At 41.0% G+C, this 11,830-nt stretch overlaps 1 protein-coding gene across 1 annotated transcript; it reads right to left on the bottom strand.

Annotated features, from left to right (window-relative positions):
• Window positions 1–293: 293 nt before the first annotated feature.
• rdh10a (retinol dehydrogenase 10a) lies at window positions 294–9,338 on the bottom strand. The gene is made up of 6 exons (XM_030769471.1): window positions 9,053–9,338; window positions 8,341–8,576; window positions 2,290–2,388; window positions 1,147–1,292; window positions 666–797; window positions 294–417 (listed from the first exon to the last, which is right to left on the bottom strand). Exons 1-6 carry the CDS (start codon window positions 9,336–9,338, stop codon window positions 294–296), a joined length of 1,023 nt encoding a protein of 340 aa, XP_030625331.1.
• Between the last annotated feature and the right edge of the window lie 2,492 nt (window positions 9,339–11,830).

Below are 11,830 nucleotides of genomic sequence, written 5' to 3'. Positions count from 1 at the left end.
TGAAATAGTTAATTATGGAATACCTCATGTATGATTTCAAAACTATTGACACAGTATATAGATGGTTGGTTTCTTCAAACAAACCTTAAAAAAAAATAACAAAAGACAAATAAATCCTTAGTGTAGTACACAGCTTTCTTTGTTCCAGAGGAACAATATGGTAAACCTTTGCATCTGCTCAATGCAAGTGCACCAGTCTAAATTCAGTCTTTTTTCGCTTCCGTTCTCCTGCAGTGGTCTTATCCTCTTCCTTTTAGGAAATGTGCCCTTGTGTGAATTGAAAACAGCGCCCTCTAGATCCCGTTTTTCGCTTCGTTGTTGTTCATGGCCTCCTTCCTCTGAGCCAGGAAGGGGTACATGCATTTGTCTGCTCCCAGGAACCGATACATGCAGACGATGGCTTCAAAGGGCAGAATGCTTAAAGCAGAGAGAAAAAAAAAAAAAAAAGAAAAGAAAAACAAGTCAGCTTTCAGAGGAACAAGTGACCCCATTCAACATGGTTGATTACAATATCTGTATTAATATTTCTTTGTCCATTTAGATTTGAATTTGTATTCAACAAGCAAACATATACAAACTATACAAAAACTAGCTACTACAGGCATATATCTGAACAGAGTCTGTGAATACTGGCTGCTGGTGTCTGTAATGGGAACCACGCCAACCTTTTCATGAAGTTGACCATGTAAACAATACGGGGTGTGCAGATCATGGGCTGGTCAGTCAGGATGGCTCTCATGGCCTGTTTCACACAGAACTCTGGCCTCAGCGGGGGCAAGAAGGGCTCGATCTCCTTCCTGTGCAGAGAAAAAGCAAGTCAATAAACATAGAGAAAACCACCCTTCAAAAAAAAAAAAAAAAAATTCAAACAACCTTTGCCAAAAAAAGGCCTCTGTCCTTTCAGACTAAGTCATTATTCAGAGGAACTGGATCCAACTTGCACCTGCTACAGAGGCAAGTTTCCATTTGAGAGGGGAGAGTACCTTAGTAGAGGCTTCATTGTTTGAGTGGAAAGCCAAGCTTACCATGACATGTAAGGGGACGAGCAAATGTACCCTTTGCTGTTGTTAAGCAATGTCCACCTAAACTAGACGCCCATTATCAAGCCGATTCCTTACTCCTGAAACACTCTGACAAAGTTCTTACCTTATCCTGCAACCTCGGAACATTCCTGTGTCTACCAGGTAGGGACACACCAACGTCATCTTGATCCCATCTTTCTCGGACGCCTTGATCTCGTGACTCAGCGACTCATGGAAGCCTATGGCACCAAACTTGCTGGCACAGTAATCCTGAGAATATGTGAGAAGACACTGGCTTTTTAAAGCTGTACAGCGTACGACAGGTGAGCATTACCAGTCATCCTCAGGCAGTTTTCCTCTCTTGCTAATGACACAGAGTCCCAACTATTGAGTTCTACAGTTTCATTAGCATTCTTCTCTAGAATATCAAGCGATGGTTTAGCCTCACGGGAATGTTTTGATGTGGTTCGCTGTGGACATAATCTTCAAAACGAGCTTGGGCAAACACAGATGCGTGTAGATAAACACTAACGGATAAAAAGATTTGACTGTGCCCACATGCGAGACTGGCAGCTTTAGTCCTTGAATTAATGTAACGCCATAAAATCACATTCAGCGCATTTGAAGGAAGCATAATAGGACAGGGAAATGGACTGTTCCTGGGCTCCTTTGAAGTGAGACTAATAGTTATGGATGAAGGCTTGTAAAACATAAGTGTACATCCAGCTAACAAAACAAAAGGCAAAGTTTCCCAAAGGCTGCTGGAAAACGACACCAGTTTGGACTGAAGTGAAAGGGAAAAAAAAAAAAAGGATTGCACGTCGACCAGCATATTCAATGAGCTGGTCCTTCAAATGCACAAGCCAGTGTAAGCAACTCAGCCACATTCGACCAACCCTCCAGTCACTGCAACAACAAAAAACTCCACCAAAAAAACAAAACAGCTAAATAAGAAGTATCTTCACTCTGAGTGAATTCGTTCTTTCAATCAGTGCAGATAGAGACATCTCACAGCAGCATATGGTTGACACCCCATTCTATTTGCTGGGCCAGAGCTCCACAGGGAGCCAAGCTCTCCTGCAGGTACACACAGAAGAGCCCAGTGTGTAGCTCCCAGCTCAGGCCTGTTCCTTAATTGGCAAGGAGAGCCCACACTACCACACTGAATTTCCATGCCATCTCCAGCCAACACACTGCGCGTCTCTAAACAGACTGTCCTTTTTTCCAAGCTGCCAATAGATTTATTTAGTGGATGAAATGTACTAACCTCCACACCAGCTGTGCTGAATAATCCCAGAGAACTGGCAACTGTCACAATGTGGCCATGGTTCATCTCCAACATCTTGGGAAGAAATGCCTTGGTGGTCTGGAAGAAGACGAGGAGGAAAAAAAAAAAAACAGAAAGAGGTCATTTTGCTGATGCAGATAGTCTTTGCCAAAGCCCTTTGATCCTGCTTCCACCCCCCCCCCCCCTTTAAATAATTCACTAAGACAAAGTACTACCCATCTCCCTGGTTCTGTTAAGGAATTCTAAGAAGACAGTTACAGTAACTGTTTAAAAAGGCTATAACAAAAGAGAAAAGAGTTCAGTTTTCAGACGTGGAAATAATTAATTGAAACGCTTACGTTATATGGGTTTGTTCTCAAAAGAAAGTTTGACTTGGAAAGGAAAATTGTAAAATGGTGCAATTACTATTAATCTTAGAGAACAAGAGAGCAGGGCAGGTAAAAATGTATAGGAGAGGTTTGACCACAGAGCTTCCTCTGCCTGATGAAAGCTCTTTTCCCACAAAGATCCTGTACCCCAGTGGAACATCCCAGCGCACACAGCACAAAGCTCAAGCCACCGCTCACTCAACGCCTCACACAAATCGATTCAACACACTCCATCCCATGATGCTCAGCACTGCTGAAACACTACGGCTGGGTATTAAACAAACTGAGCGCAGTGTAGTCAACCTTGTTAAGTGATTGAGAGTGAGGAGGAGGTAGTGGGGAAGGTTCAGTCATTGATGATAAGAGACACATCTTCACAATGTGACCTCCTAGATAGATCGTCATTGTTCACGGAACGCCCCCCCGAAAGCAGGAGTAACATTTAACTCTGACTGCAGTTAACTGTTACTCCATTTGATGAATGACAACCTCCCTCAGCTGGCTGAAGAAAAAGCAACTGCTACTAGTGTGTATGCTAATAAAAAAAATGGGGGGGGGAGCGGACATGAATTATGGCCATCACAAAAAAAAAAAAAAAAAAAAAAAAAAAAAAAAAAAGGGATCATCCAATGCTTGTTACACACGAACAAAACCTGCTGCTTTATTGAGGATTCTCAATGGAACATGGAACATGCTATGAAAAGTCTATAAATATTAAAAGCCAAGAGTAACAACAGTCTGCTCCAGACTTGAGATGATATCATCATTTATAAACATGCCCAGTAGAAATGAACCTTGCCTGAGAATGGTACCAGCTCGCACAGTTATGCACAGTGTGGAGGAATGCATTTTACAAAAAAAAAAAAAAAATATGCCAGCAAAGTTTTATAGTGTTGTTCTGACATCTTGTTGAGATTTCTTTTGAGTCTTGTTGCTTTGAGTGCTTGAATGTGCATTAAATCTTTCAAAACCAACCACTTCCAAAGAAACCCACTGGTCATGTGTTTGAAGTTTCTGGCAACACTTATTACGGGAAAATATACAGCGCATGAGGACCTCTTATTTCTGACGCTGACAGTCAAATATGTAGTTTTCTAGGACATTAAATGTAAAATTACTAATAGTGAGCTTATTGTGCTAAGGGGTTCATTTCAGGGAGAGGATCTGGAATGGGCCAATGCTTCTTCCGTGCTCTGCATGCCAAACTGGTGGTAAGTCTGCGTGCAAATCAAGCATTAGCTCAACTGTGCCCGTATCTAGCAAATGCCAACACCTTCTTTAACACAATCTACAAGACTGAAGTTTGATTTGGAGAGTTTACAGTCAGTAGTGCTGCCAATGCGCCAGATTAAGTTGCTTTTGCTTCTTTCTTGCGGGTGAAGAGCAGCGTTCTTTGAATTAAGACACAGGACAAAACACAATTGGGGCAAATGAAAAGCCAAAACCAACACAGGGTTCATGTGAATGCATTCAATCACACGTCGTGCTGTTAAACCTCCAGTCTTTGACCTGTCGAGAGAGATGAACCTAATATTACTGGGAACCAATATCTGGAAGCAGCGAAAAAAGAAGCCCACCTAATGGCTTGGGGTCCGATGGCTGTCCTTGCATGTGGCCATGGCCCTGCTGACCTCTCAGACACTAAATGTGTGAAACCAAACAGGAGTTCATGTCTTACTTCATAGCTTTTGTAATTGCTTCTCAACGCTTGCGTTTACGCTAAATTAACTTGCAACAGCCAAGTGTTTCCTTGGGCATGCAGTGGATCTATGCCTGTTACGCTTCCTAATTGAGACAAACTCAAGTGCATTTCTCTCCACAAAGCTCTTCACAGCTGCGGTGTCATCCTAGATTAGTGCTACTGTTTGACCAGCAGGAATATGCACAAATATTGTGAGCAGAGCAGACCAGATGGCCTGTAATTAGTCAGCCCCAGAATAAACTGGACTGATTTGTCTACTGAAATGCGGAGCTGATTTTTTTTTTTTTTTTTTTTTTTAACCTACCTGATCAATGCTCACTTTGTTGTTGAATCCCTACCATCAAATAAACTTTTATCTCAGCCGTCGCATCACTAACATAACATCTGAGATGGTAAACAGGAGGTCTCAAAAAAAAAAAAAAAAAAAATCAGAAAAAGATAACCTAGTACTGGATATTTTGTGTATACGCAGGTGAATGGTAGTGCTTAAAACTGCTTGAAATATTGCTTATATTAGACTCATTTGAAAGGGGAGTTGTTTAAGACAAGAGAACAAATCCTGATGCATCTTCTGCAAACACCAAATATTTGGACTCCAAAAGGCTGACAAACGGCTGCCGAACCTTAACAAGCTAAATGAATGTGTAAATGTAACTTGCTAAGTTTTGAAAACAAATGGAGCAGCACCAAGCAAAGTAACAAGTACAGGTGCACAGGCCTTGAAAAAACGACATAAAACTATTCAAGTAAGACCCTTCTGCCTGGCTGCCCCCTTTCTCCTGGTCGGGCAGGAATGCAGCTCAGAAAACTTGGCTCCTGTCGCTTGGCATCTTGTCAAGCTGATCCCTAGACAAGAAACCAATTGTCAGATAAGTGGGTCAGGCAACAGCTCCCCATTACCAGCTTTGCCTGTGTACAAAACTGTCTTCCCTTGATGCTTTTCTCTGGGGAGTACCGAAAAAGTCCTTCACTTCTACGCCACTTACTGAAAATGCCTCCGCCTCAGCATCACTCACACTTGTGGAATGCAGTATTCAAATGTCTCCTGTTATGACCTGGGTTTGCATCACAGGGAGTCATCAGGTCCAGAAAAAAAAAAAAAAAAAAAAAAAAGACACAAAATCAAACTCAAATTGAAACTGGGCACTGAATCTCAGTCCTTTTTTTTTTTTATTTGGACATGTCCTATGGCAGTCAAGCTGTAATCAAATGTTATTAAGCAAACAAAACACCACTCTTTGAGGAAAGAGGGGGGGAGGAAAATAAAAAAAAAAAAAAAAAAAAAAAAAAAAAAGGAACAGCGCAGGAGAAAGCAGGATTAAGAGTGCACTGACTCTCAGGATGGGATAGGCAGACAGCACTGGCCCCGGGACTCCCCTGCAGCTGTGGAAGGGGCCGGAAAGAACAGAGGGCCTCAGCAGAGCTAAGGCAGCCTGGCAGAGGAGCACACTTAGATAATGGCCTCACTTCCTGCTGGCTTTTACATCCGAGCTGCATTCCCACCACACAATCCAAAAAAATAAAGATGATGTCCATCTGGAATTTGCCCTTCCCGCCTTCCCATTTCGAAACGCAACAGAGCGTTGAAATTAAGGGGGTGAACAGGCTGCCAGGTCATGATCAAGACCATTTAAGAGGATGACATGGATTGGTTGTAAAGCTGACTTGAGAAACTTCAACAGGGGTCAGAAAAAAGGGGAAAAAATCCATTTTTTAAACAGATAAGCTACATATTGAACAGGGAAAATATAAAAAAAAATGGAGATTGGCCCATTGGGAAAAATATACTTTGTTTTCAAATTCTGCCCTGTCTTTAACAATGTCCAGTTTTTTCAAAAATAAAATGCTCAAGGTTGTTGTAAAAGGGAGACGAATGGAGAAGTTTGCATCTGAATAAAATGGCATCAGCCTAGTCCTGCTAGTCCAAGACCAGCGAGACATGATTAAAACCATTTCTACCAATGTTTTCTGGTGTGGATGGGATACTCTCAAAAGCAATTAAAATGAATCACATGGGGAAAAAAAAAAGCATAAAATGCCTTCTTATGAAAGAATCTTACTATTGTTTTGAAAGAAAGCGGTCTGAAGAGTTAACAATTTTAGCAAAGAAAAAGTATCACGGACTGAAAATTATGCTTAGGAAACTGCCAAAAAACTGTATTGTGTCATAGACCATCTGCATGCAGTGACCAATTAAGATTACATGTGTTTGTGCAAGAGAGAGAGAGCGAGAGAAAAAAAAAAAAAAAAAAAAACAGTGCTGGTCCAGGTCTATTCATCTGGCTTGTGGCTTTAATGAACCACATCCTCTGCTCAGTGCTCCTTGCCTGTCCCCATTCATTAAGAGCTGCTTTCATCTTATAAGGCCAAAGAAAGCATGTACTGCATAAAGCTAAAGAAAACATGACCAATCCTTCATTAGACTCCCAACTATCCAACTAACAAGTGGATCCTTTTGAGTTGACGGCATACAGCAGCTTTAAATAAATGTACTGCTAAAACGAAACGAAAAACGAAAAAAAAAAAAAAAAAGAAAGTGGGAAGTGGAGTAAATTCTGATTCATTTATGCTTAATGGATTACACTAGACAGTTTTTGAAAAAAAATTTCCAAACTTAATTTCAAGAGTTGACTACCTATTTAAATTGCACTCTGTTGTGTCTTGTAAATGGAATGCTTTGATTTTTCCAAGAGTTTAAGTAATAGACTGCATGATGGAAACCTCATTCATTATCTCACTCAACTCAGCATGAATACTAAAAACCCTCCTCAGGTAAGATCAGTGAATTGCACAAACTTGATTTCTTTTTTTTTCCCAGGGTCTTTGCCACTGTGACCAAATCAGCAATTTCCATCAACCATCAATCATTTTGTCTCGCTAATAAATAAACAGGCTGTTCTGAGGAGACTGCACCAAAATAGTCCACAGCATGACACTGCACGGCATGAATCTAAACAAACTGCCAACCGTCATAGCACTCACCACAGGGTGGTCTTCCTAAAACAATGTTGCCAGCAGACGTTTAGAGTTTACTCATTTACTAACATGAGGTTAATTAGTGTGAGGCCAAGTGAGAATGGCTTAATACAAATAGCACTTCCCGGGCAGGATGTGCCCTTCAATGGGCTTTTAATTAACAGGCCTGGGCAGAACAGATTATTCCCGGTGTGCTGACCAAAAGCCCCTACTTGTCTCAGCCAGGGTTGTTTATTGCTGGAGGTATCGGTGAGTTTTAAAACAGAACCTGCTTGAATGCCATTTTGTCATTACAAACAGAACCATTCATTGTTCACATCGGTACTGTATCCAGTCTCAGTGTGTAATGTTCATTTTGGCAGACCCAAACAATCCAGATAAATCAAAACAAATGAGTAATAAAGATTCAGAGACAGACATAGAACAGGGTTCCCTCGGTAAGAACTTGCCTTAAACAGGTCTGCAATATTTATTAAAATCTGGAATGGACCAGGACTAGAAACCTTTACTTCCAAAACCAGAAGAAAAGTGATTTGTTTGCACTCAAGACAACAGAATGTTAGGATGTCTGGTCTGGGCTTCTTAAAAAGCAATGTGCTAGTAGAGTTCAGGTGAGGAGAGCAAAAGGGATTATCTTCACCATTTAGTTTCCACATATCTTCAAATAACTCATATTTGGCAGGCTTACAGGGAGGATTTCAAAAAGCAGTCCAACAACAGAGAGAACTGTGTAACTGCACTTCTCACTGCTGCAGATGATAGAACCAGTGAGTACTTTTACTATCGTTTGAGAAAGAGTGATTTTTGATGCATTTTAAGAGGTATACTAAACATGCGCCAAACAAAGATGGCTGTGCATAACGTCAAAGAACAAGCAGGTTTGAACAAGGCAAACTTGTGGACCTTGGCTTCATTTTCATTCAGCGATGACGAAAGTGAAGTCTTGAAAAAGTGTTATGCTAAGGATGGATTAGGGGAACTTACCCAGAAGTGTGCATGGCAGTTTACTACCATGGTCCGCTCAATGAGTTCATCGGGACACTCCAGGAGGTGGTGGCCAGACACCACACCAGCATTGTTGATCAACAAGTCCACCTCACCGACCTCTCGTCTGACTTTCTCAGCAGTGGAGTACACATTCTCTCGTTTGCCCACATCACACACATATGTGTATACTTGTGGCTGGAATGGAGGAACCTCTTCTACACCACTAACAGCTCCTAAGAAGAAGCATAGCAGGAAAAAGTCAAGAAAAGACCTATAAAGACAAAGACCACCACAGCACTACAACTATATCCCAAATCAATTCAACATTTTAGGAGAGATCACAGTATGGCGTGTCATGACTGACCATCGGGTTATGCTTTCTAACACAAAGCCGATGGCGTAATTCCCTGTGCGTACTGCACTGCAACAAAGGCTATTCAAATTGTGGACTGAGTACATCAATGCAGATATTTTTAACAAATCAGCAGTACGTTAAACAACATGTAAAAACTAAGCAGTGTCGTTTTGCCTTTATTGACAATAAAGCAGTAATTCACTGGTTTTATTTTAACTGTACAGCGACTTCCTGTAGCTCTAAGAGTCATCGTTTTCATGCTTTCAGTGTTTCCTTGCGCGCCAGTCTTAACGCAAGAAGTGACTATGAAATAGTCAGGGCAGCGAGTACGAAATGATTGTAAATGTCAGTTACCGTCTTTAGACATTGGGCTGTCCAATTCACGGTAGATCTGTCGCACCATCTCTGCAGTCTCTTCATTACTTTGCTTGTTGATGTCCCAGAGAACAAGTATTGCGCGTCGCCGGGCAAACTCTTTGGCAAAAAGACGCCCAAGACCGCCACCAGCTCCGGTGATCACGCACACCTGTCCGGCAACGCTCTTCTCTTTAGGTCGCACAAACCATTTCAACCCGGCCATGACAATAGCCCAGAGAACTTTCAAAATAACCACGAAGAACTCCGCAAGTATGTTAATCATGTTGACTTGTAAAAAATAATAATAAGAGAAAGAAAAAAAACTGGGGCAAAAAAAGAATCTGGAATCCCTAGAATTGAAACTAGATTTTGTTTGTTACTAACTCTGCAAACAGCATTTACTATGTTCTAGGCTAGTTCATATAAGCGACAAGAAAATTCAAGTCCCCTCTGTCTTAAGTTACCCTCCTTCACACAAGTGCTCACATTAGAGTATGTTTTAACTGATGCCTACCTAATGATTGATACGGAAATACGAACTAAACAGCTACTGTCATAAAAATATAAATATACATATATTATATTCTATTATATACCTATAACCAAGACAACACATTAAATTTCTGAATGGCGATCTACAATAGCACACAAACTACTAAGTTGTAGGTCTCTGTACAGTTAAATATCCTTCCCACGAGATGTTCTAGTGATGCAAAAGCAGCATGACCTAACTTACATGAGTCACAAAACGCTTACACCTCAAAATTTGCAGTAAATTACCATTTGAGTAACCTCTCTAGCAAAGAGCCAAAATACCACGAACGGATCCCGGTTCTCTAACAAGTAAATAGCTGCCACTCTAATGCCCCCTTCCGAGAGAGTGACAGTTCTTGACTGATCTCGTAACATTACAGTGGCTCGAGCTCTTTTAAACCAGCCCAGCTCGCCAGAAAGGACCCCAGAAGGTTATTGGCTCGACTGCCTGACGGAAATGTGTCCTATCTTACGCATAGGGCTGGCGATTACGAAAACTAGAGAGACGTTGATAGAATGTATCCTATCAGAGAGAGTGAAACATTCAGTCGATCTGAACGCATCTTAAACTCTATTCAAGCAGTTTTCTTCTAGCTGATTTCCAACTATCTAGTGAACATCCCATCAGACTAAACGTTTCAAGCAGAATGTTGGGTAATGCGGTCTCAGTAGATCGAATTTAAGTGTCTCGGTGTTTTCAGTGGAGCTTAAAAGCGAACTGATTTGTTAACGTCCAAGTTATATGTTGCTGTGGATAAAACATATCGTAACCCATATAGCGCGGAGTTTAACGCCCTGATAACAACACCAGTTCATCGATACGTATCCCAAGTAATAAAGCGAACCTGCAGATGCTGTATGTGCCCCATTGGTTCAAGTAGTTAATTGTGTAGTAAACAGTAACATTCTTGGGGGAGGACAATTGAGCGTTTAGTAAATTCTATAGTTTATTTCGACAGAGTGAACTTGACATGCATTTTTCCAGACTGCTCTTATCCGTCTAAATGAATGAATGAAATCAAAAAGATTTGCAGTTTGTAGCAAACAAACAAGGTCGGATAGTTTTTTTGCTGCCCATTTTAAGTGTACAGCAGAGAGAGAGATACCTCTCACATGAGAAATGACCCGATACCAGTGATGGAAACGTAATGATTATATGTTTCACACAATCAACATTCTGATGCATAAAGAACTGATGGATAGTATGACTGTACCACAAAGCAATGGATTGAACTACTGTATAATGTACAAGTTCTGAAGACTAACATTGTTTTGGGGATTGTAAAATCATAACAATTGCGCCACCTTGTGTACATTTTTAGTACAATTTGTACATGTAGGTGATAGTAACACCGTTGTCAGTTCTCTTGCTTAGTGGACGCAGTTTATTCGCCACCTGCGTTTGCAAGTCTAAGAGCGCACACTTGCCTAGAGCCACTGCAACCCTACTTATAACTGACAATTTTTTTAATCCCGCAAACAGGTGAAATGCAAGAGGGACAAAGTCGAACGCTTGGTTGCAAGACATGAGTTAATCAGTTTGTGATGGAATTTGAAGACAGTTTACTTCTTAGATTAATTAGTTGTGTTAGATTTATATCTTTCGTTAAGAAATCCAGATTATCTTTCCCAAATAAACACTGTATGTCCCAGACCTCTCTCGTGAGCTGTATCCGGTTTATGTAACCATGGTAATTCTGACGCATAATAAAGTGACTGCGCGAACGCAGTACTAATGATACCAGGTACTCAGAAATTCCCTCCTCCCCTTGTAACACTGAGGTGTCATTGGTAAAATGGTTGTAGAGTGCTACGTTTGACGTCCGAAATGATTTTAGATAGGTTTATTATTTTATCAGTGTTGTTTTATCAGTGCTGGACATGCAACCATTTGCTAGTCCGAAACTGATGATACTTCCAGCTGCGGTGTCCCTCAAGACAAAGGACTGTGTTGACGGAGGTTCCATTTCGACACAGCTACATGATGTGAATGATTTCGGACTTTTCACGAACAAGTATACGAATGTGAGACTAGTCGATGGAGAATTTGTCGGGGGATTAAAGCCAAATAGCTTTTCACCAAGAAAGAGATACCTAAAGATCCCAAGGAGTGAGTTGCATGGGAACATTTTGTATGTTTGCTAGTTAGCAACTCTTCAAAGGTGCTTTCATGGTGACATTATAAATACAATTAGGCCAGCTGCATTTTCCAGCCTACAGTACTGTCAACCAAGTGTGGTT

The sequence above is a fragment of the Chanos chanos genome, chromosome 3 (assembly GCF_902362185.1).
Source record: "Chanos chanos chromosome 3, fChaCha1.1, whole genome shotgun sequence".
Lineage (NCBI taxonomy): Eukaryota > Metazoa > Chordata > Actinopteri > Gonorynchiformes > Chanidae > Chanos > Chanos chanos.
Note: the sequence above shows the minus strand (reverse complement) of the source record. Positions and strands in the feature narration are given on the sequence as shown.